Raw genomic sequence first — 26,226 nt, forward strand, 5'->3', positions numbered from 1 at the left:
GTTCTCCTTAAATTGGCTGAAAGGGTATCAATATTTACCTGACCTTCTTCTGCAGGGTTGAGATTTTCCCAGAGACTGTGCAGGGTGGCCAGGAGGATGGGGGGAGCATAAATCTCTACCTGCAAGGTCACTGTGCTTGCTTTGTGTCATGAACAGGGGGGTTTCACCAGCTCAGACCTGCAGGAGCTGATCCTTGTGGGAATCACTTGCCAACACTGTTTGCAGCCTCACCATCACAATTCACTGAACTGAAAAAAAGTAAATCAGCTATCACAGGATAGTTCATACTTTACAAACACGAGTGATGCTATCTTTATAATTAATGATTATGAGAAAGCAGCTTAATAGTTTGGTTCCTTGTGAGTGGCTTGATTTGTAATACATGGCAATTGGCATAAGCAAAGCAGGCAATTGGAGCCAGTTTACCCTTGGTGTGTCCAGCTGGTAGCTGCACTTCACAAACTTTCCTCAAGGCTAAACCCCTGAGCAGAAAAAGGCTGTGGATGTAAGCCCAGTGACAGGCATATTCCCAAACTGGGAGGTGCTTGGGGGTGGAATGATGGGCACTTTCTTGCTGCTGTCTCACACATTTTGCAAGTTGCTGTTGTCAGTGAATCTTCCCTGGCATTTGCAAGGAAAATGCCCGTGCTCAGCCTGGGGCCTTGAGCCACCCATCTCCTCAGGAGTTATTAACAGGAACATCATAGCTGGCACATTACTGTGATTGATGCTGTATCAATCAACTGGAAAAGTGTTAAGCAAGCCTTAAAAAGAAGTGAGATGAAGGCTTAAATATCAGGCTAAGATGCCCATATTATGGGATTATTCCAGGGTTGAAAACACATGGGAGGAGATGCTGACATCCTCAGCTGTGCTCCTGTCCCTGTCCCTGCTGCTCCATGCTGGCCAAACTGGTTCCATGGGAAGTGAGAAATGAGTGCTTGCACTGCAAACGACTGTATGCACTGTGAGTCTGTGGTTTTATTGCTTATAAAATAAAATATAATAAGAAATACTCTCTATTAACACATTATTTCAAGCCAAGCATGATTTTATTCTATTTCATCAAGTCTGATTTGATTTGGTTTATCTTTGTTTAAGATTGATGTGATAAACTACACTGAGGCTTGCCAGCTTTAGTTATTTCTGCTGGTGTGACATTTGATATTTCAGAGCTCAGGTGGGAGGCCTCCTCTTTTAAGGAGAGTCTCAGTTTTTCTTGTGTTAAAAAAAAATAAATTTCTGGCCAGGTCAGCTGTGGAAAAATTTATGTGTGGCATTCAGTTTGTCATACCCAAAGGCAAAAAAACAAACACCTTCCTCAAGAACAAACCAAACCAAACAAACAACAACAACAAAGCAAAAAAACCCCAAAACAACACAAAACAAAACTAATCCTCAAATGTGTTATCTTTTAATCATCGGTGATTTTCAAACACTATGCCCTTGGGGAACCCAACTCACAGATTTTCTGCCAACAAAGAGTGATTTTTCTTGAGAACAAATTCACTTCTCATCTCCAAAGCCAGGCCCCCACACCAGTGAATTCCTGTATTGTGCATGCAAAGCCCAAGATCAGAAGCCACAGGGCAGAGATGGCCCAGTGCCCAGGACGTGCTCTGAAGGGGGTGCTTCACACATTCTTTCAGTCTCTATTCTGGTTCTATGCTCTCTCCCAGAAGATGCCCCTGATTCCCCTGGGGATGCATCAGGCTTTTCCGGGGGTGTAGGACCTTCCTTGCTTCACCTGCAGCCATCTACAGCAGAAGCAACCTTCCCAGGCAGATGTTGGCCATCAGCCCTTTCCGTGCCCTTCACCTCATGCTCAGATCTGGAGCAGGTGGAGAAGAAGCTGATGCAAAGTGTGGATGTGGTCCCAGGACCTGGGCTCAGTGTTTCCCAGTGCTTTACAGAGACTCAAATCCAGCTTCTCCTTCTGCATCTCTCTTTTCCATGGAGGGTCAAGGTGGTCTCTTTGCTCCCCTGCTTGTCCTCAGAAAGGATTTTAAAACATTTACAGCCTGACTAGACCCAGCAAGCTCAGGGCTGGCAGAGAAAAAATACTCCTTTTTCCAGCCCTTCATGTTAAGTGTTTGTATTTAAAATGACTATATAAACTGAAAAATTATTAACAGGTTTAAGAACTTTACCAGGCAAATCCAATTTCTTCTTTGGAGAACTGGATGGAATAAAGCTAAAAAATTTGTTTTGAGGATGAGATTTAATTCAAAGTGTCAGTGTTAGTTCTCCTAGTGTACTTGTAGGTTTAGAGAATAAACCTGTTTGCTAGCAAACAATCGTCTTAAACAAGATCATCATCAATCCTGAATTCAGCTGTCAAAAGGACTGAGACTGCAAACTAAGAGGGAACAAGGAAAACCTGGTAATTTGTTTGTTAAATATTTGTAAACTGTCATGTCAGTAATGGATAATAAGAAAATTTTGAGCCTCCAGAGCTGATGCATAACACAAAGCTTTGCTGTATTGCACCTAAACTATTATCAATTGCACATTTATTATAATAATAGATGAAAAACAAGCTTCCTGGCTGAGAAACAAGATCAATTTGAGCTCAAGCTATTTGGACATGTTCTAAATGCTGTAATTAAAATGCAGCATGAATGTTCCTTTAAAAAAAAAAAAGAGAGAAAAATAGCCTTGCTACAATTACATATGCTATCCAGCCCTGACTCAATAGCCTGACTCTGAGGGAAAAAAACAACAACAACAACAACCAAAAAAAAAAAAAAAAAAAAAAAAAAAAAAAAAAAACCAAAAAAAAAACGGGCAGAATTGTATTTATGTCCAATTAGACATTTCTCATCTCCAGGTCTTGCTGCATAGCCTAAGCTAACATGACTTTTCCTGTTGGGTCAGGATCCAGCCCAGCCTTGAAGATTTGATGCAGGGAGTCAGTCCTGGTTGCACTGAGCTCCCTGTGCCGGTCAGGATGTGATCACAGCAAAGAAACCCAGCTGAGCTCTATCTTGCCGCAAAAGCAACTGCAGTTTGTGTTGGAAAAAAAAACCAAACAAACCTAAGCAGCCATAGAAAGAGATAAAGAAGCCACCTGTGTGGAAGATTTCAGTCCTGGACCAAATGCCTTGGGAACAGAAATGGCCACTCCTGGGAACAGGAGCGGCTTTCTCCGCAGCACCCTCCCGCAGTTCTAGCACACATCAAAGCGGCAGCCCCGCCTCCCGCAGCAATTAGGGACTCACGGACACTTCCCAAGAGCGGCATGTCACCCTGGAGAACTGGACTCTTCTTTTGTTCTGATAAGGAAGTGACTAGTGAGCTACAGCAATCTCCTGGTAGCTCTCTAAATAACTGTGTTCTCTCGTGTCTTTTAATCATAAGTCCCGGGAGGCTCCTAATACACATGTGCACTCCAAATGGGCCCATCAGCTTGGCTTATCAAAGGGACTTCATTTAATCCAAGTCTTTGATGGAGACATGAGTGGTCAAAGTCCACCCTAATGATTTTCTAAGTTTACTTATCTTGCAGATTTGGGGCATGAAGGGCACTTGGACTCCAAGTACAGCATTGATAATGGGAAACCATGAGGAGGAAGACAAAATTGGCAAGAGTTTAACAGTCTGAATCAAGAGAAATCACAGCAGAAACCTGGAAAAACAGTGGAGACTAAGAAAGGCAGAATAAATCCTGTGATTGGTGTCACCACAAGCAACAACATGAGACTGGTAAAATAAATTGCTGGAGGCAATATCTACCTCAGAGTGAATATCACAGCTGTGAGACACCCACCAAGGAGAGACCAAGAGCAGGAAAATCCAAGCTAGGAAATGCAGAGCCAGAGAAAAGCAGGCACAAAGTGCTGTGGATGGTGGAGCTGCTCTGACCTGGCAGCATCCTCTCCCAGACAGAGCAGGATGCAGTAGGCATGAAAAAAAAAACCTTTCCATGAAAAAGTGCCTGCTCTTCCCTAAGCTGAAAAGAAGCTCAAATCTTTCAGAGCTGAGCATCTTTTAAAACCACTGGGATGTCTTCTCTGCTCATTTTCAGCCCAACAGGTCAGTGGACCCCAGGAGGTGTAATACAGTGACACCAGGTAAAAATGCTGAGCAGACTGAAGCAAAAACCCAAAGAAAGGAACTAAAATCCCTGGCTTTTAGTTGCTAACAAGGGATGCTAACAATGAACATTAGGACCAAGGGTATCACAGATAAGTGTTTAATAGAAAAGCTAAAAGCCCAGCCTTCTCCTGAGAGAGCTGACAGGAGAAGACTGGAGCAGCGTTTCACTCCTGAGCTGTAAGTGATGGATGTGAACACAGAAGAAAAAAAAAGAATTTAAAAAAAAAAAAAAAAAAAAAAAAAAAGACTTCACTAGATATAACCCAGCTGGTTCTGCAGCTCTCAACAGCCTTTAATAGTTTTCAGCTCAAATGGAAGAGGGAACTCAGAGCCTGCATTACAGAAGCAAGAAGTGCTGTGGGCTGTGAGGAATGGAGCACAAGCCCTTTGGTTACAAGCAGCACATACGAAAGGACGGTACAAGGGAGAAACAAAGAAATCCTCCAGTAGGGATGTAAAGAGCTCTGCTGGCACCATTAGTGGAGAGGGATTCTTCATGGCACTATCAAAGTTTTGGTGGAAGATGGATAAAACATCTATCTGAAAACAGTCAAGGCCATTTATTTATTTTATACAGAGAATGCAGGTGGTCTAGGACAACCTTTGGGGAGAAAATGTAAAGAAAAACAGAGATATTAGCTCCAGAAGGAAATTCACAACCAGCAGACAGCAAAGGGTAGAACACAAACATTACCCAGGCTGGCTAATTGCCACAAAAGGACAGACTGGTTAAAAACATGTCAAATCCTTGGTCTCATGAGGAGTGCTCTTTGGAGAGATGGAGGACCTGAATTTGAAGAGAGCTTCCAGGAAGGTGCTTGTGGGTGGGCAGAGTGGGAAAGCCCAAACCTTCCCTTGCTCCAAGTAATGAGATGGGGGACTGCACAACTCCTTGGCCATCCCCAAAATAAGAGGGCACTAATGGTACTAGCTATGGTGAGAAAGAAGCAGGAACACACAAAATAAATACCCTCTATGGAAAGAGGGAACTGTCTTCTTGCTCTGCAGATTTTGGGCTGTACAACGTGTCAGGAAGCACATCTGGCACTGACAGCCCGTGGCTGGCCCACACCGGTCTGGCCAGTGCTGGACCTGGGAGCTGCAGCCCCCAGAGAGGCATCAGAGCATCCACTGAGCTCAGGGCACAGCAGGAGCTGGACTGCATGGCCTCACATGGGGGGAGCCACTGTGACTGACAGCACTTTGTCTTTTTGAAAGACAGTAGCTCCTGGTGTCTGGTGGATTCCTGCTGGCCTGTTACACCTCCAACTTGGGCAGGAAAAATCCATATTGGTACAGCACCTTTGAGAGGTTTGAAGGTGCTTGGAAAGTGTTTTGATGCACAGGTTAAACAGAGAAAGAGCCTGAACACAGGCTCCCAGCAGCTCCAAACAGACTTGGGTAGAGTCAGAGCTTCAAGCAAATTCACTTCCATTTGAAGAAACTTTATTTGTGAGTGGTACACAAACACAGCAAGGTCTGGGAGATGCCAGTTATTACCCAAGACCTGGTCACTGGGGATGGACAAGCAGACCAAGAAGGAGCAGAAAGTGCCCTGCCAGGATGCAGCTTGCTGCTTCTCTACCACAAGATTCAGAAGCTGAAGCCTGGCAGCACATGGTAATACACAGTGATAGGACAGGGCTCTCAGCAAAACACTGACACTGACTTTTAAAAGGTCAAGCCTGGAATGGCCACAGAGCCAGCCCCACTGACACCAGAAGGCAAGGGTGACAGAGGTGCTGCCCCTTTCCACCAGCTGCTGTTTCCATGCTGATGGCAGGTCTGTGATTGCAAAGGCAGCCCATTGACCACACAGTGGTCACTGCTGAGATGGACACAGCCTGTGTGGCTTTCTCTCACTTCTGTGCAAGAGACTCTCAAACTGGCTGCAGGGCAGGGCCATAAATAATGTGTAAATAGGCTGGGGCCACAGGATGGATGCTCCAGGGCTGGTGACAGCAGTGTGTCGGTCCAGAAGTCCCTGTGGCTTGACTTGGCACAACACAAGGTCTGACTATGGGCAACTAACCATGCACAGGACAGGTGGGAGGGAGATGCTGCACAGTCCCTGTCAGTGCTCTGAACTGATTTGCCTACAGAAGATGTGTCAGGGCATACAAAGCTGTGACAAAAAGCCAGAGGCAAAGCAGCCAGGGCAGATGCTGTTACCACCCAGACATTTGGCTTGGCGTGGTCTCTGCCCAGACACAGTTCTTCTGTGGGTCAGCAGCTTTTCTGGGTTCAGGAAAGTGGGCAGCATTGTCCAGGGCAGCTCCCAAACAAACACACTCTTGCTGCCAGCAAAGAGGCTGCATGAGTCGAAGAATAAGCAAGGTGCTAGGGCTGGCAAAGTCATCAGGGACAAATGACTTGTGGGGAGGGAAGATCAGCATGTGGGACTGAGGGGGCTGACTGCTAGCAAAAGGAGTCATTTGGAGCTAACTTGGGAGTCTGCAACAAGAGGAGAACCAAGCTGCAGCTTGGAAAGGGTACATAGCAAATCAGTTCAGCTTCTTTCCTTACACACATGGGTAGATCCAACAGGACAGGCCAAGCAGACTGTACAACGTATGCAATGACAAAAAATAATCTAAAGAGAAATGCTTGTTTGATTTGTGTATCTTCATCTTGGTTGCCAGTTGTCACATTGGTGGATTCCAGCTACAGCTCCTCATTGCTCTGAATTGCTAAATTCAGGTTTACATTTTTACTTTCTGTAAGCACATTAGAATTTTAATTAAGCACTAAGTCAGTGTTTTAGCAGGGTTTTGAGACTTTAGCTATTTATCTTGTTGATTACAGTTCTCTCAGGTCCTTAGTTGTGGCCTAAATTTAGAGCAATTCTGACTGACTGAGCCCTGCAGGATAACTGCTACAACTATTCATTAAAAATGAAGAGATCAGAGCTGATCAGCAGACTGTGGGAGCCTGCTGTGTGGCTGCTTTGCATCCTGACAGTCTTCTGATCTACAGGTGCTAGGGCCAGGTTAATGCTGATCTGCTGGCAAAACACAGCATGAAAGACTTTGAGAAGATGCAGCAGCTCCTTGATGCAAAGCTCAATAAGAAACTCTTTCCTTCCTTGCTGTCCACCTGAGATGGTGAGGAAGGAGGGATTTTAAGCAAAGCAATTATTTTCTTTCCTGCAATTTCCATTAGGCAACATGAGCCCTTCTCAAGGCAAAATGTTTGTGTCCCCCTTTTTTGTCTCTCTGGGGAGAACTTTGCAGGACATGAATGAGGGTCCCTGCTTTACAGAGCACATGGGAAGCTCCCTCAAGGAAGCAGTGCCACAGTTCATGTTTAGCCAGCTTCATGTGGAACTTCAGGGCTTTTTTCCTAAATTGCTGGAGAATTCTAAAGGCCCCACATCTACTAGTACATGAGAGGTTTATCACACACATGAACATGAAAGACTAGCTATCAACAGCCAGTGAATCCAGCTATCAACATGCAAAACCCTGGCCAGATCTGTCAACATCTGGGACCAGACACATCTCTTAAATGCTGTTTTAAAATTGAATCATAATAACAAATGTAGTGATAATGAAATGCAGAGTCTGGGACCATCCAAAATTCAGCAGCTGTGGTATTTGCCATGCACTGATCTCCCAGATTTAAGCAGCTTGTGCTAGAAAGTGGTTCTTGTAGTTCAGAAAAGAAATTCAATGAAGAGTAAAAAAGAGATTATCCTTCTGTGTATGACCCTGGCTAAAACTTGTTAACCACCCCTAATTGTAGATCTCCCTCCTGTGCTAACCACATCTGTAATAACATTCAGCTGTTTGCTCTGTTTCAATGGTTAAGCCAAGGTGGTGGCTCCCAGGGATGGTGGGGACGTTGTTGGGGTAAAGCCACCTGCTCCTCTGCTCAGTGCAGACCCACCAGTGCTGGTCTTCATGCTGGTTTTTGCAGTACTCTGGAATGCCAAACTCATTTTCAAACCATCGGTGACCATCTCCCTCAACAGCCCTTCACCACCAGCTAGGAGAGTGCTCTTCTGAATTCATCCACTTTTTAATCATCTGAGCTTTTCTCTTCTCTCATCTCATGTTCTCTGCAATTAGTTCAATGTAACTTCAGCTGGTCATTGAGGAATTGGGAAGACCTTGACCAAACAGCCCTTTCTTTCCTCCCTGCCCATCAGTCTGCAGTTTCCTTGCCTCAGGCCAAAGCCAAGTGAAAACTTTTTCTTTAACTCGCTTACATTTCCCTTTCACAATGAAACTCACATCTAGGTCACTGCTCAGTAAACCACAATTTCCACCAGGGCCAGCCCTGCCTCAGTCTAATTTTCCAGACCCCATTTGAGTATCTAGAGAGGAACCAGCTCCTGACCTAGCCAGGCTCCTGCTTCCCAGTCAGTGGTGACAACACAGACCAGCTGCATTCAAGTCAGTCCTATGCAGCCCTCCCGGGGCTCATCTTCTAGAATTCTGGGATTGTGGTGAAAGAAAGATGGAAGAAAGGAGAGATACAAGCCCCTTGAGCTGCAAGAGAACTTGCTACCTAAAGGCATTTGACTGCCTCAGAAAAAGGTAAATTTAAGGAACCAACAGCAAAGATGTTATTTTGCTGAGTCTGAAATCTCATTTTTATACTTATCTCATGCAAAACTGGAAATAACACTGGTCACACTTACAACCTGCTAAGGGGAAAATTTGCAACAGCCAGTGCAAATGAATTTTCTGCATAAAGATCTTCCTCAGAAAGCACCTTTCAGAGAAACAGATAAGCACACATACTTGCAGAGCAAAGCCAAACTCCTGCAATCTCCATGAAGGTTTGTGCAGCAACACATCCACAGTCCCCCACCACCTCTTCCCTGTCCCTCAGCTGGAGAGGATAGGTCAGTTGGAGTGAGCTTTCCCTAATCTGTGCCAAGGAAAACCTCACCAACAGCTGAGAGTCTTCAGTGACAGGTGAAGCTGGACAGGCAGCAGGATGCTATTTCTCTATAGAGGTTCATTCTGCTTTACAGATGCTATCACTACTTTGTATCCTCCCTGTGATTCTAAAGCAAAGAATTGTGAGGAATAAAGAATATTTTTCTAAAATTTGGTATGAAGAGCTGAGCCTGGCCTCCTCTCTGACGTGACCATATGGAGGAAAAACCCAGAGAACTCCTTACTCCATGGAATCAAGTCCCAAACCTTTGATCCAGTCTTGAGTCCTTTTGAAAGTGATGCAAGGCCTCCAAGGATGGAGTTGTGGCTCTAAAACTGGAGAAATGCTAGGCTCAATGTGCTACTTTTCACCTTCTCCAGCTACAGAAGGGGCAGCTCATTGTTAGAGCCCCCAGCCCACTCCTGGCTGGTTGTGAGCATACCAGTGGAAATCCCTTCAAACTGCTGGTGCATTCCAAATATATGGGTCCAATTTAGCAAAGCTACAACAGCAGCTGAAGCAGTGGGGAAGGATCATACCAGCAACCAAGCAGGCAGATCAGAGAAGGGAAAAGCTTCCAATAGGTGATGATGAGCAGGTGGGAAGAAGTAACCAGTTCATCTCTGAGAGAAATGTGAACAGAACCTCACAGTCCCCCCAGCAATTCCTGGGAGGGGCTGCAGGAACAGCCCCCAGCCTCATGTTAATGCTTTATTATAGCATTGCCTTCCTGTTCATAATCTTCCCAACTGTGAATTGCAATTTTTCCTTCCCCCAGCATTATGGTGACGGTTTGGAACACGGAAATGTTTGGAAAGGGGCAATTTGGCATCAGGAGTCTAAAAAGCAGATACAGATGACATCCTAAATGTATCTTTTATGAGTTTGGAACGATTCCTTTAAATTAAGCTCAGAGTCTGTGACAGCTTCTGGTAGTGTCGCCAATAAGGAAATAAAACAAAAAAAAAAAAAAAAAAACCAAAAAAAAAAAATCAAGAGATTCTCAAGCATATGTAGTCTTAGAGATCTAGATACCTTGCTTTCCCTCCTGCAACTTTGAACTGCTTACCAAGGCTTCCCAAGGAAAGTGCTTCAATAATTTTAATTTGTCTCTACACCACATATGCCCTCGAACCCCAACATACTTTTAAATTCAAGGCTTATAAAAAATTAAATGCTCCAATAATTCTAAATTGTGTTTGTTCAGTGTTACTGGAGCCTGGCCATTCCTTCAGTTTGGGGATTTTTGTTTTGTTTGCAGTGGGTGGAGGAAGAAATGCTTTCTATTAGTGCTTCAAATTGGAAGCCAGTCAAACAGCATCACAGCAGAGTGATTCAGCAGTCTCTGAGCTGGTTCACAGTGTGTCATAAAATGGGATTAGGAAAACAACAATGCTTGGAGGAGAAAGAACCCACACAAAGAATCACAGCAGGAGAACAATACCAGAAAGAACAGAGGGGAATAATCCTCACTTGGCTTCTGAGAAGCAGGTTGGATGACCTAATTGGTGGCTTTCAATGCCCTTCATTCTGCACGGAGTTGCAGGGTTCAGCTGCCCGGATCCAGCCACCACAGCTTAATAAATGTCTCTGCATGGACTGAACCGCCCCAAGTGTTCCTGCGTGCACATGTGCAGCCTCCTCTCATTTATCTGATGAGACCATGGTCCCCCTCTGGCACAACCCCAGATGCTACTTCACAGCAGGCAGGAGCTCTTGCAGAGCTAGTGGTGAAGTCCATGCCCACTTAGGACTGGAAGCAGAGGAGCAATCTTAGGCTATGAGTTAGAAACCAAAAAGCTGTGTTTTGTTAGTGTTACTCAAGAAGATACACACACACTGGCAGCACACTAAAGGAGCTGAGGTGGTGTCAAACTAAGTGTATTTCCTAGCACTGTCCTGAACAGGAATTAAATTAAACATGTATTTTGTGATCTTCTGAATCCAAGTATCAGCAACCACCTATGGCCAATGTCTAGATGGAAGAGGAAAGCATAATTTAAAACCTGTCCTCTGCAAACCTGAAGATCCTATTGACAACCTTGTTTTGAATTAGGCCATACCTGTTACAACTGTGGCCTTGAAGTGACAGAGGAAGGCAGGGACTCTCTCAGGAGTTTTACTAGATCAGCAGTGGTTGGATTACTCCTATGCAGAACATGAAATCACAGCTTCACGCAATTGAGGAAAATCAGACAATTATATCACAATTCCAATAAAATTGCTATATCCAGAGTCTGGTAGAGACAGAAAAACAAGGAGGAAAAAGAAAAATCTCATATGCCATGGTCTCCTCTTGTAGACTGAGAAAATGATAAACTGCATCCTCGTAAATAACTCCCTGCAGGATGCCTGGAATTTTATAGAAACTACTGCAACTTGTCTCCCAGTGGGGAATAACTGAGACATGAGATAAGAAATCAGCTATATCCTAACTTGCAGTGACAGGTGCTGTAAAAGGAAATGCCCAATAAAGGCTTAATGTATAGGAAAATGGCAAATAACTGTCTGGAATTTTGAAATAAGAAAGCATAAAGCAATTCTCTAATCATGTGTAATCAAAGAACATCATCAGTTGCTAAAAACTTCTAGGGGGGAAAATGGGAGAGGTGGTAGCATGCTTGTCTTCATCAGTAGTGTTTTGGGAATATTTTATCCTGCAGAATTTAATTCCCTGTTATTACTTCTGAGTCTGAAGGTGAAAATCATAAATCAGAACCATTCATAACATGCAATAATGGGATGAAATACTCATAAGGAGAGTTACATGATGAAATCCTTTGGGATTGTGTGTAACCCTTACAGTCCTTGATGATAGCATTAAAAATCCTTCTGTCACTAACATCTATTCTTCTCTAATTCCTATATTAGTTTTTCCTCTTTCTTCTCTCATAACATTTCCAGATTTTTGTGTCATATGGCATTCCTTCCACCCTTCCTCCCTGCTGCCCTAAATATATGTTTAAGGCAAAATCATAGGAAAGCATTCTATGCTTAAAAAGATGGGCAGGTTTTAAACTACATGTAATTACTAATAAGGGCTTTTAATACCTGAGGTGCTTTCCCAGGGAGTTTTGTTCTGATTTCAGGACCCCCATTGTTTTTATAGAGGGCCATTTGGTCCTATTTATAAGGTGGTTACATTTTGAGTAACAAAGACTGCAATGCTCTAAAATAAAATAACGCTGTCCCCATCCTTCTTTCACCTTCTCCTAAGTGAGTTTAAAAAAAAAATCCAACCCATGATGTGTTAGAGCTTTGTTTTCTGAGTAACAAGACCAATCATGTTTCCTCTGCTTGAGGTCTCTCTCTTCTCTTCCTTTTCTTCTAGGTCCTCTGGATCCACACTGACATAGAAATATCCCATGATGGAGAAAATAATGCACACAGCAAAGAGGAGAACAGTGAACAAGACAAATTCAGCCCACTAGGAAAGAAAAAAGAACAGCAGGTCAGGAGACCCCAGACTCTCAGTCTGGAGGATATCTCTGCACTTTCAAGTGCTTTTTAAAGAGCTGGGTGAAAATTACTTCTTAGTTTCCAAAATGGCTCACAAGATAGAAACTTTCTCATCCTGTTTTTCTGATAAATGCTTGTACACATAATGTAATTATGTGTACAATGTAATGTAATGTAAAATACGTGATACCTCTTGAAACAAAACAGATTGAGTTGGTTTCATTAAATCTTTTCTTACAAATCTGACTGGAACAGACCCACCTGGGCTTTTTGTCTACAAGATTCTTTTGGGAGAGGCAGATTCATGCTGGCCAGAAATAAGCCCAAGTCCACACCTTCATGGCATCATCCCAGAAGTTTTACAGCCAGAATTAAACTACCTCTGCACCACGACTTCCCCCTGTCAGCCTGACATCTCAGGGATGCCACAGGCAGCCTGGCAGGATTCCCCAAGTGAGACCCCTGAGGAAGAGCTGCGTGCCCACTGCTCTCGTTTCTGGGGAGCACTCAAGGTGTGGCTGCCACTGTGTCCAGGCTCCGGGTCCAGACACAGCCAGCTTGCCTAGAGCTGAGCTACAGCAGCATTACCAGCACAGGCCTGGTACTTCCAGCCCTTGGAGTGCCAGGGAGGGCCAGTGCTCTCCAGAGGAGCTCCACTGAGGGCCCCACAGAGAGGGGCTGGGGGACGGCTCAGAGTGAGCTGCTGTCAACTCAGGTGCAGGAGCCTGGGGCTGGGCAGAGAAGCTGTGCACCAGGACGTGGCCATCCAGAAGCACCAGAAGCCTGTTGTAAAGCATGACCTCTGTTTTAAGAGCCAAACCATACCTGTGCCATTGGTGCAGCCTCGGCAACAATGAGCACAAAGGTATTCCCCACAGCCACGGTGAGCAGCCAGCCTGCCTGCAGCACTGACTTCATGCTGGCTGGAGACTGAAAAGAGGAGAAGGGCCTGATCAGTGGGAATCGTGCTGTGCCCTTCCGCCCTGCTTCACCCTCTGGAGTCCTGCCCACTATAGGTGTCACTGGGCACAGCCTAAGGAGGAGATGGGGGAATTTTCTCTGTGTGGCGTGGTTAATCTCAACATCTGCATACAAGGACCTTTCAAAACATGGACAGGAGGACACATGAAGAAGCAGGAGGTGCTGTTGTTGCAGAGCTGAATCCGGGTTTTCCCCAACCTGCAGCATCTGAAATGGTACAACCAGGACGTCCAAGGAGCCACACAAGCCCTGCAGCTTGGAGTCTGGTGCCATGTGGCTGTATACCTTTGAAAAAGAGACTGGATCTTCATGTTAGCAAATTTCCTGCTGAGGACAAATTTTTCACATCCCATTACAGATCATCCCACTGCATTAATCATCCTCATTAATAAACATCTGCACCTTACTCCAGGGATAGATTTGAGCAGCTTCAGTAGCTGTTTGACCATGTAATGTCTCAGTCCTCTCTTCTCATCAACCTCCCCAGACAACAATCAAATCATCCCTTGCAGGTTCATTACCCCTTGCTCCCTTGTCACAACCTTGCATGTTTAGACCCTTTCAGTTTCTCAATTTAAAGCAGGTGCCAAGTCCTCATGCCACCCTGTAGCCCTTGAGATACCTTGCCTTTATATCACTGAAAAATACATAGCACAAAATACTTCACTAGGAGAAAACCCTGATATTAAAATATTCAGAGTTTTCCCATTAACTATCCAGTTCTGTTCTGTCTTCTCAGGTTTACCAGAAAAGGATATTTCCAAGTATCACTGAGAACAGGTACCTTCAGAATATGAATTAATTTAGCTTGAGGGCACCCAGCAAGCTGTGTTACAATCCCACTTTCAGCTGAAGGATAGATAACATTGTTAATGTCATGTCAAAGGAGGTATGACGAGTCAATGACAGATGCAGAAATAAATCTTGAAGTCTAATTGTAAGGTCCTTATCTTTAAGTGGAGTACCTGAGAACAGGAGAAGGTGTACCTGAGAATAGGAGAAGGCCAGACCTGTAATGGAGAACATCACCTCCCCAGCAGATATCAGTAAATATTGTGGTAACTGCCAGGCCATATGGACATTGTTGGCTTTGATATCTTCTGACTTCCACGTCTCAACAGCACCTCCAGAAATCTAACAGGAAAATAAAGGCACTGATTAGCTGCTAAAAGATTAGATCTTAGCCTGGACAACAGCAGCACATTCACCAAAAAACAAAGTTTTAAGCAAAGGTGGAAAAAAAGTCCTGCCTTTCAAGCTAACTATGGCTCCCAACCCTGCCATTTCCCAGCTTGTTGGGAATGACTCCTGCTGCACAGGGCAGAGAGAGCAGGATGGAAGCATTCCAGCTCATTTAGATACCACAAGAATTCCCTAAATTATTGCAAACCAACAAGTTGTCTTCTGTAGTGGGGCCTGGAAAAGCCTGTGAGGTGCCAGTGCAGAGACTGTGACCTGGTGCTGTCCCCAGGGTCAAAAAAGGATGAGAGGGTAAGTGCTCATTGCATCCATGTGGTCACTGCTCCCATCTTATCAGCACTGTACAACTTCCCTATGATATCACTGACACCCAAACAAATTCAGGTCAGGAATGCCAAGAGTAGCAAAGACTGCTCCATATTAGATCAATTCAGATAGTTATGGAAGCTGTATTCCTAATTATTTTTCTTTTCCCAGGTGTAATTAATACTGCCCGTGATGCACAGAGGCTCAGAGGCTGAGAGAGATTTGACTAGAAGCCAGGAAAACACTAGATTGAAATGACTTCAGGCAGAAAGCCCTGTGTTTAAGGAGAGTACTTGGGAAAATACAAGGGATGTTTACGAGATGTTCCTAATCACCAATCATTGCCAGGGAGGCAAATCAAGAGACTGTATTTCATCAGGCTAAAAGGGGTGAGAAGAGTGCTTTGCATTGCTCTTTAGCCCATAAAGAAATGTCACAAGCACCATGCTGTAACTGCACACTGAGGAAGGCTGAGAAGGCAGCATCCCCATGATTTAAGTTTCACAGTTCAGCTACATTAGCAGACTAATATATTGTATTCTTGGTTCTTCTATATGGCACTCCTGGCAGAGGAGCAGGGCTCAGTACAAATCACTGCAATAATTAAAAGTGATCTTGGCCTCAAGCAAACTAACTCTCTAACAGAAAGCAGAAACCACAGAGAGAGAGATGGAAAAACTGAGGATGAAAAATATTAAAGTACTAGCACAGGCTTCAGAAGGGCTGAGGCATAGAGCCACCCTGAGCAGCCAGGGCTATAGCAGGGACTTATGCAGATGGGACCACAAACTGGAATCCTTGGCACAGTGACATGGGACACATTTACCTCAGCTGGCCCTGTTACCAGAGGCTCTGGGGCAATTTTCTTAGTGTTATATTTTTAATGAAACTCCTCTATCTGGTTTCTCATCTGGTGAAAGAGGCTTGCAGCCATGGAAGAGGGGTCTGGCCAACATCACTTCAAGTGTGTGTGTTTTATGTACATAAATCTCTGCACTCACAGATGGCAGCATCTGCTTGTTCCCTCCAGGGCTGTACATCCCACTCCAGCTACTGGAATTGGAAAAAAAAATGCCAGGTGCTTCATGGCTATATTTTTCCCCCAACGTATTTGGACTCTGCAGACAAGAACAGCTCCCATTAATTGCCCAACAGGGAGATGCTACTGCCAGGGAGTAGTTGACAACACTTTGCTCTGCTCATCACAACACAGCAGCCAAAGTCCCAGAGGGCAGCTTAGCAGTGTGTCCTGTCAGACCCAGTTTGTCCATGTGCCTTTGTGGTGGAAAGGTTAAAATGGGAACTAAGCTGATCACGTTCATCTCCGTGGCTCCAGCCAGCTGGACCAGGGTTGAAGCAGTGTGGCTGAGAGGTTGGCAGGCAGGGAAAGGAATCCACCCTCTCAGAAGTGCTCAGACCTCATGAGGGCTAGGCTGTTCATAAAACTAAGCCTTGACTTTGTACTAGGCTCCAAATTAGCTGTACAGACAGTGAGAGGAGGAAACAGATGTACAACCTCACCAACCTCCTCTCTCAAGACTTTGTCCCTCTTCCCCCTATGCATAAAATTCAAAATCTTGGAAGATCAGACTTTAGCTCAGTAAGCTAAATGTGAGGATAGAGCAGACTGTTTCTGCACACTGGTTTTTTTGAGTGTGAGGCACCATCAGCTACAATATTTTAAAGACCACAAGCAGAGCCAGCTCTTGGCAGGTGGTAATAACTCTTTGCAGTGCTCTGGGTCAATGTTAACTGCTCAAGGATGGCATGAGACCAGCACAAATCACAGATCACATGATTTTCTATGGAGGATTTCTATCAAGGAAAAGATTTTACTTCTTTTTAACCCATGCAATCTGACATGATCATAGTGTAAGGTGGAACAAATACACACCCACCTTTCTTATGTAGGTACCAAAACTTTTTACAATCCCTTTGATAACAGACTGCCTTCAGAGGGCTACTGCCCAGAGATCAGAGAGTGGACAAAGCAAGTAAGAGTCACCAACACAGGAACAAAAGCACTACCAGAGAGTAGAAGAGGAGTGTGTTACCATCATAGGAACACTTACATTAGTTATCACAACGGTGTATGAGGCACCGAAGTCAAGCAGCCCCAGCTCCAGGGGGAACTCTCCTGTTTCAGTCATGCATTTTCCATTATTATATCTAGATAAAAGGATGAAGGACAATATTTCCCAGTTAGTTCCACAAACAAAGAACACAGAGCAGAGCTATCAAACACACCTGGAGCAGGGAGGATGCAAGATGTAAAAATGCAGTAGTGTTTGCATCAGACAATCACTGGAGTTCTTGCTATCTTATCCTTCCAGAAGCACTTAGACACTGAATGGAATTCACCTAATGACCCAGGTCATTGCTAACATTTGCTCTGTCTTAGTGCTGATGTAATTTTTTTCCACCCCTTAGGTTTATTTTCCTCCCTGAAATTTTGCTGCATTTCTTCAGGAAATGTAGGCCAGACAAGTACTCAACAGGGACCCAGAGATGGGGACCCAGAAGCAACTTTGTTTCCTTTCAATAGAGCAAATTAGCCTTCATATTTGTTCTTCTGATTTTGGATGTGTGAGATGGCACAGAGGCTCACTAGCATTGCCACAATGGCTGCTGCATCCTACTAAATTGCAGCAATAAATATTTTGGATGGAGCTGATGCAGAGAAAAGCCACGAAGCTTGTTTTGAAACATTGGAAATGCTAGAAATACCCTACAAGAGCCAACTCCAGTGCTGCCAAACCAAGGCCATATGGAGCCCCTGTCTAACAAGCCCAGCCTGCAAAGCCATGTAATGCTACTTGATGTTACCAGCCCACATACTAACACTTGGTAGCATGGAATATGAACTGGCCTTTCCCTGAGAGCACCCTAACACCAGGAGCTTGGGCCTGAGAGAGTAACAAAATAAAGCAGGCACTAAATGGCAGAGGACACTTTACCATGTCCCACCTTACTCCACTGGCAGATGCACAGGAATGGCCAGTCTCTTCCCTCCAGACCTCCACATAATGTGAATAAAAACTTCTGCACACATGAGTGGCCTGGAGCACCTGCTCTGCACTGAGTTGATAATTCTGCTTTTTATAAACATCTGCCCCACAACCACATGCCAAGCCAATAGCAATGCAAGTTTTGCTATTAGCCTGAGAAAAGTCTCTTTGTACCCAAGGAAATGTCTCAGCAAGGACCTTCAGCTCGGGAAGAGAGACTTACATATCCCTCTCCAGCAGTGAGTACTCAGAAGCACTGTAGTTTTTCTGAACAGCAATGAACCTTTTGCTATTGATGGTGAGGTTGACATCTTGGTTCAAAGCATTAATGAATCTGCAAAGAAACCATATTTCATTGACGTGTCAGACAGGGCAGAAGCATAATAGCAGACACTTCAGAAGTTTGCATACTCTCCCAAAGCATTCTGTAATTCCATAAGTTAATGAGAGTCTCTTCTGCAAGTTACCCAAATTTGTTTGATTCATTGCCTAGTTTTTCAATATAAGATTATTTTACCTGTTGCATAAGTTTACCCTCTTTCTTTTCTATGAAAAGCGACCCTCACATTTTGTGGTCTAGAATCTTCTGGCAATCCAGTCTCAGAGACCAAAAAAGATTGCACCAAATTCTGAGAAGGCCATGAAGATGATCAGAGGGCTGGGGCACCTCTCCTGTGAAGACAGGGTGAGAGAACTGGGGCTGTTCAGCCTGGAGAAGAGAAAGCTGCAGGGAGACCTCAGAGCACCTTCCAATACCTGAAGAGGTCCTACAAGAGAGCTGGAGAGGGACTTCTTATATGGGTATGGAGTTATAGGACAAGGGGGAATGCCTTTAAACTGAAAGAGGGTAAGGGTTAAATCATTCTATTTTTTAGGAATAATCTCTTCATTATGAAGGTGGTGAGACACTGGAACAGGTTGCCCACAAAAGTTGTGCATGCCTCATCCCTGGAAATGTTCAAGGCCAGTTGGATCGGGCTTTGAGCAGCCTGGTCTAGTGGGAGGTGTCCCTGTCCATGGCAGGGGTGTTGGTACAAAGAGATCTCAAGGTCCCTTCCAAGCCAGACCATTCTGTGACACTATGGTGACTGATCCATGGCTGTGTGAGGGGACAGAGTCTCATTCTACCACAGGAAACTCTGAAGTTGTGCATCCTGATAAGCAGGTTCACCATGCTGGCAAAGAGCTTCTACCAGTGGCAAGGAGTTTTCTAGCATAATAAGATATCTTCATCAAAATTAAAACTTATATGGGAGCAGGTTGTTTGGTGTCTTTTTCATGGAGAAAGGACAGTTTCCTTCTGGCAATTCAAAAATTGATAGTAAAACCAAATGCTTTTCATTTGACCTATGTTTTAAGATATTTTGGTTTTCAGTTCTTTAAATGGGGGTGAAATCCCTGAAGTGAGTCAAGTGCTTAACAAAGGTAAATTTTTAGTGCAAAAATAGTTTCTTTCTAGTGAAACTTCTTTAAAAATTCTTAAATGGAAAGTCTGGGTATTTGGTCAAAAATCTCCACAAGAAAATATTTAAAAAAATAATTCTGACTGAATCAAGTCTTCAAGGTATTTAATCAGTAGAAACCTTCACAAGTAAAGGGCTATGAAGAGATACTGCTCTCCTAGTTTGTCTACACAGGCTTTCTGATAAAGGGGTTAGACACTGATTTTAAGGTTTTTGTTTGGTTGTTTTTTTGATTTTGTGGTGGGTTCATTGTGTTGTTTTGGTTTTTTTTTTTTCTAATTTCACCTTGCCCAAATCCTCTAGAAAGTCTAGCTGGAATCATGTTTTTTTGGGGTTTTGGGGGAGTTTTTTGGGTTTTGTTTGGTTTTGTTTTGGTGGTCTGTTTTGTTTTTTGAAGTTTTTTTGCCAAATTTGCATCTTCTGCACCTCTGCAGCCAGCACAAACCAGAACAGGAGTGTTCATGGACTAAGTGGAGTAGCTCAAATTAGGAAGAGTGCACTAAGCAGAGCCCAATGCCCAGCTGAATTGTTTATGAGGATGTAAAATTGTTGCTGCATCCAGTTTAGTAGACACTTGTGCATGAGTTTGGGTGAACATCATAGATTGGCCAATTTGCAATGGACATAGCAACAGCTCCTATCCAAATTGCTGTTTCCCTTTCATCAGTGAGATGAATTTGCCACTTTTCCAAGGAAGAAGCTCTTTTATGTTGCCATCACAGCCCAGACTACCCTAGGCAGTGAGCAGCAATAGTTCTCAGCTCTGCATGGCATGTGTGGGAGGTGACACTCTGTCAAGCCTCCACAGCTGACACCCAAGTCTTGCATGAGAAGTGTGGACTGGATTCCAATCCAAGAACATCTGGGCTATGTTACATACAGATGCATTAGACAAAAGCACTTTCCCTCACCCAACCACCGCCAAATCCTCAAAAAAAGCCATTCCTACCTAACAGCTGCCAAACCATTTTCTGGCTTTGCTTCCAAGTCTGTAATCTAAAGAGAGGAAGAAAAAAAAAACATCAAACATATTTATTAATGCTGCCTTACAATGTGTGGCAGACAATAGTGGTGTCTGCAGAGTTACACATGTGCTGCAAAATCTGTGGAAATTGACTGGACTCTCACATAAGCTTTACATCAGGCCACAGCTGGGGAGCCCTGGTACAATGAAGCCAATGGCAAAATTTCATCTCCTCCAAGGACTTGAGATCATACCTTTTCTCCTCATGTCTTCTGTAACAAAGGCTACTGAGTTTCAGCCAGTCACCCTTCTACTGAGGCATGTAGCACTCTCCAAAAAAAAGTATTTTTATTGATCTTGAGATAGCAAGAGAGCATTATTCACATTAGCATCTTTCAGTGAGTTACAATTAAACTTGAGTGCCTTACTCCTACAAAATCTGCAAATGCCTAACTTTCAGCCTGTGATTCTTGTCATATTCACAGACTTCACAGAAATCTAAAGCTGTGAGGAACTGCTAGGTTACTATACTGGTGATCATGCATCACTCATGCTTTCCCTGATCTTCAGTACTCAAGAGATTAAACTGTTGCAATATGCAGGCAGAGAGTAGGAGAAACCAACATGCTTGTTTGTGCTCACAAACAGATCCCTGCAATGGCCATCTGGATGGGCACACTGGGGAGTGAGAGTCTCTCTCCTGGAGACCACAGCTAGAACAACAGCTAGATAGTTAATCTACACTCATTTGGAGAAGCCTGTTTGGTGTACAATGCTGAAAAAACACAGTTAAGACACAGCCCTGCCCTGGAGGTTGTATGCCACAAAAAAAGAACACAAAGCAAAGCTCTTGGCTGGTAGAAATCCAGAGCTGTGCCATGTGCACTGAAGATGGCAGGGCAATTTCAATTTGCACTGCCCACAGATAGAACCCAGGCAAGCCAAAAGGGACTTTAGAAACTGGCTCTCTCAAAATTTTCTGGCCCTTTCTCCACACTTTTTTTCCTGATGCAAACCCCTGAGTTTCTGAGACCAGGGATCCAGAATTTCAGTATATTTATTAATGTCTATTCTACTTCAGAGTAATATGCTACCCACAAATAACATATGCCCTAAATAATAAATAGCCACAGCGTATAATAAATGTCAGAGCAATAAATAATAAATGGCAACATAATTTTTTTTCCATGAGAGACACATGGGGATGAATACTCTCGTTCGTTGCAGACAGACCAGCCATACTATTACTCGTTTTCACTGATGATCCCCAGAGCTCTCAAATTCATTTCCTGCCTACTCAACAGCCCACAAAGGAGAAGAAACCAATTTGACATAGGATCCTTCCAGGAAAGCACTCCCACCTGAGTGAGTGGGCCAAACCCAGCAGTGAGGGAGGTAATTCGAGGGTGAGCCCTGCAACACAGCAGTGATGCTGGCACCGCTTTCCTTGTGTTGCAATGCTGGAAAAGTATCATTTATCACACTGTCTTCCACATCTCCCTTATCTAGAGCTGTGAATGACAGGTCAATAGCATCACCCAACAGCACAGCTGCATCCCAGCACATGAGAGCCTGCCTGTGCCAGGGTGGGCAATAATTTAAGCACAGTCCTGACAGCTGGGGCAGCATAGATATACTGGAGCTCTGAGATTGCTGTGCTCCAAACCTGTTGAAGGCTTTTGCTTCCTAAAGACTGTATGAAAATCACAAGTATCCATTTCCTAAAGAAACAACACAGAGCTTTCAGGGTCACAGGGAAACTTTGTGTGATACTGAGCCCCAGACTCCAAATCATAAAGTCTGATCATTAGCAAAACACCTTGATGCTATGACAGAATAAATTCTTTAAATTAATTTCAAAAAAGTTATATGGTTTCTACTATATAATCTTGAATGCTTGTTGTGGCTACCCTGCAAGGTAAAAGGCTCAGGAACTGCAAAGAGAAGAGATATTTTAGCATGAGGACAGATTCTGATGGCATTTACACCCCTGCCACAATGTGCAATACCCCTAGGAATTTCAAGAGAGCTTCTTAGGATACAGCTATTCATAAAATATATCAGAATCTGCCCTACACATCCCATATGCCCCTCTCTGATTGTTGCAGAAATACACAAAAGTCCAAATACAGCCAGCTCTGCGGCAGAGCCTGAAATGAGCTTAATCATTTATTCTGTTCAGCAAAATAAATGGGCCTTCTGTGCTTTTTCACTAAACACTTGCAATAACTAATCGCAGAATCATTCCTCTGATGCTTTTATTCCATGGCCAGCCCTAGAGCCTCTTTACATCTTTGCTTTATAGAGCCATCTTTGGGGGAAAACCCCTGGCTCTGTTTCCCCAGCTTTCTCCAGCTCTGCTGCCTAGCAGGCATGACTCTGCTCTCCCACTGCAGCACTCAGTGGATTAAAGTGTGCCCAGAAACTCTCAGATGCCACAACACCTCTATTAATCAACCAGCAGAAATGTGTACAGATCCAGTGCCTCTAGCTAAGAAGTGAGTTTTAGACCATCTGAGAGCAATCAGACAGACATTGCAACTGAGCAAATGAATTAATGAGCCTATTACCCCATTGTAGCATCACAGCCATTGAATTAATACTGTATTTACACTTCACTCCCACACTCACTAAGCGGCTTGATAGGCTTCCTTGTGCCTCAAAAACAATTAAGCTGTATACTGATTTTTCCTTCACGGTGTAGTTAAAAGCAAGAGTCAATCCTTGATGTTGCAGGGTGAAGTGAAGGCTCTGTTGCTCTCCATTCAATATTAATTTTGAGTACTCAGCTGGGTTCTGTGGAAGAAAATAAACTTGGTTACACTTTCTTCAGATAAGAAAGGATTTGTATTTTCCTACCAGGTGCAACACTATCCCTTCTTTAAGGGAGACTGTAATCCTGTTATCCTCTATTCCTAATTACAGGTGAATGTAAGGTGTATCCTTTGCTGGGGAAATTCTTCTCCAAACGTTCAATTTCTGTTTCATATAACAGAGATATTATGCTTCATTTGTAAAGCTATTCCTATGCACTTCTAAGGCAATGGAGCAGAACAAGCTTTTGCATCTGTGGGCTTTATTAGAAAAAGCTTGTAAAAAACTCCATCCTTTCTTCAATGACATGCAAGTCAGGCCCTTCAGCCCCAAGTATAGGCTTACCTGAAAAGACTCCACAGGCTGCTGAAATAGGTCCTTGTCTTGGATTGTCACTTGAACAGGGTTCTTTGCCAAATTCAGGACCCGAATTAAACTTTCTTTTGGGACAAGACGAGGCATATCAGTTTCCTAATTAAAGTAAAAGGCTTTAAGTGCCATCTGTATGCTTTATTAGCACTTTAATAGATCTTCATTTTTAGCCATAATAGTCTTCCTCTCTGTAATGACATTTTTCCATCCCTTCCTCAACAGAAGTTGCACTCAGAGAAAACTGAACATAAATCATTTTTAGGGAGGTTTCCTCATAGTAGCTCAATGGCTAACCCATCATTCCTCCCAAAAATTGCTCTTCACACCACTAAGTGTACAGACTACACACCTACTGAGGAGGTAGAACAATGTCACAGCTTTCATTATACAGCTTCCTCGTGCCTGGATTTAACCAATTGCCACATCAGAATGGAAAAATTTGTGCTTAGCTTTCAAAAGCAGTGACCAGAATAATTATTTCCCACCGCAGTCAGTGACTGGGAAAAGATCAGACCAGAAGTTAAGTAGTTTTGAAAATCCCAGTCCAGCTTCATGTCTGTAATCAGTGCTTTTGCATTACTGGACCTTGCTATCTATACAGCTGACTGTATAGATATTATTCTTTGTTTACTGAGAGAGGTAAGCTGATGCCTCCAGCACTGAGGTATCTCCTTCTGTCAGGAATCATTTCCTAGAAAGAGTACATCAATCAGTGTCAGCCTTGTACTACCTGCAGAGCTAATATTTTTTTTAATTTCTCTTTTTTTCTCATTTTATTTTCAAGTAGCTGCAAGCAATACTGCACAGCTATTTATTTTTCTTCTATCTTCTCTGATAATTTGGGAATTGCAGGCAAGGCATTTTGAACCTAATTGCGTGGGGAGACAAACTGCCAAAGAAGTCAGAATGAACTGATTTCCTTGTATCCACATGCTTCTCTGGACCAACAGGCCTGTTAATATTATCCAGCAAATTCCATTACTGTAGCTTTTCATTTCTGCTACCCAGAGTCAAGTGAAGGTGGACCATCTTACACTCCTCTTTGCTAGATCCTAAAGTGGCCTTTAGGGTAAAATTTTCATGCACAGGCAGGGGGAACCTCTAACTCTCCTTGCCTCTGTCCAGAGGAGTCACCCCCTGCCAGAGCAAACTGTGATGCTTGGCCAGAGATTCTGGTGGTGGAAATGAGAGCATTTCTTTGCTCACATAAAGAGATCAGAAAAAAGACCTGAACCCACACAGTCTCATTTCAGTGGGAGGCTCGTTAGGGGATTCACCTGAGGAACCAGCAGATGTTAATCCAGGGCTGTGAGCCAGCCACTCTAACAGAAGGTTTTAAGTATACATAGAAGCTTTAAAAATTAATCCTATAGTAACTTTGGTGAGACAAAGGTCAGCCAAAGTCTACACAATGCTGCTCATGAGCCAGAAACAAACAGTACAAATCTGCAGGAGCTAACATGGAATTTATAAGAGATGTGCTGCCATCCTCTCTGGAGATGCCTGGCAGTCCCTGAAGCCTGTGTCAGCATTCACCTGCCTATCCAGAGAAACACTTTGGCTTGTAAAAAAAAAACCCATCCCCATCATAAAGCAGAAAAGTGATTAAATTTTAATATTTTAAAACAATTAAATAAAAAAAACCAAAACCACCACACACACACAAAAGACCCCAAACAGAAAAGTATAGGCAAGCTACAGCAAGAAATAGGAGAGAGAACAGACTACCTTTTGGAAATTAATCACTAGCATTAACTAGATGTCTGTCAAGCACTTTGACGATGGAAATCTAGAATATAGACCAATAAAGATGACCAGCACAGCAAAACTGCAAAGACTAGAAAGAAAGACATAGAGACAAAGAGAGGGAAAAGTAGACAAGGTAAGAATTACCATTAGCAGCTGGATCAGTATGCTCAATTGTAAAGAAAACATTACAAATTTTGATCAAGGAGCACAATGGCTCAAAGGATTATCTACCAGACATCACTAATAACAGCCCATGGAAAGAAAGTATTTCTGAGGAATGCCTTGTGCTTTACTTACATTTATTTTGACTTCTATAACAGCTGCAAGTCCAAACGCCAACCCTGCAAGGATCATACCTGTTGCCATTTTCCTAATAGGTCTATGAAGCAAATGAAAGAGGTGCCATTAAGGAAAAAAAAAAGTAATTTAAACTATAGAATACTATTCCTCAGAGTCAAAGATGTGCCAAAACCATGTAATAAACTGACCAACAGGTGGCACTCAGGATGACAGGCTGTTTAAATTGCCAATCTCTTAACTTAAAACTATTTTACTATTAACTATTTAACTATTCAACTATTGAACTTAAAACTATTTTACTATTCTGCATGAGGCCGGCACTGAGGCCAATTGGAACTGATATGCTGTGAAAAGAAGTTCCTTCCTTGCAAGTTTCATATTATCTTTTTCCCAGCTCTTCTAGTGGGAATATCTCATGACATTATGTTAATCCATCATGTTGGAAGGAGCACCAGAAATGATGTATCTTCAAGTCCCTTTTGGGAAAGGCAAAAGACAAGTAACATTCTATTTAGCAGTGGGAATGAGGACTAGAAAAATGTGTAGTTTATGTCATCAATGTTTCTGACCATCTGGGGCATCATTCTGGGTTATTCCTCATGCCAATACATTTACATTTCTA

The 26,226-nt window shown here is 43.4% G+C and overlaps 1 protein-coding gene across 5 annotated transcripts in view; it reads right to left on the minus strand.

Moving 5' to 3' along the window:
- Positions 1-11,092: 11,092 nt before the first annotated feature.
- SLC15A2 (solute carrier family 15 member 2) overlaps positions 11,093-26,226 on the minus strand; it is a 51,899-nt gene continuing 36,765 nt past the window's right edge. For 3 of the 5 annotated variants that reach the window (XM_018911350.3, XM_018911349.3, XM_050977089.1), the window contains 9 exons: positions 25,602-25,683; positions 23,529-23,654; positions 23,001-23,165; positions 20,355-20,401; positions 18,166-18,276; positions 17,007-17,103; positions 14,416-14,562; positions 13,273-13,635; positions 11,093-12,415 (listed from right to left, as the gene is read on the minus strand). In XM_018911350.3, coding sequence (XP_018766895.3) covers positions 12,239-12,415; positions 13,273-13,635; positions 14,416-14,562; positions 17,007-17,103; positions 18,166-18,276; positions 20,355-20,401; positions 23,001-23,165; positions 23,529-23,654; positions 25,602-25,683 — 1,315 coding nt within the window. In that variant the 3' untranslated portion in view covers positions 11,093-12,238. The remainder of the gene's footprint in view (positions 12,416-13,272; positions 13,636-14,415; positions 14,563-17,006; positions 17,104-18,165; positions 18,277-20,354; positions 20,402-23,000; positions 23,166-23,528; positions 23,655-25,601; positions 25,684-26,226) is intronic. The other 2 variants (XR_007778020.1, XM_009087839.4) reach the window with 2 other exon arrangements.

Source organism: Serinus canaria, chromosome 7 (assembly GCF_022539315.1).
Source record: "Serinus canaria isolate serCan28SL12 chromosome 7, serCan2020, whole genome shotgun sequence".
In the NCBI taxonomy this organism is placed as follows: Eukaryota; Metazoa; Chordata; class Aves; order Passeriformes; family Fringillidae; genus Serinus; species Serinus canaria.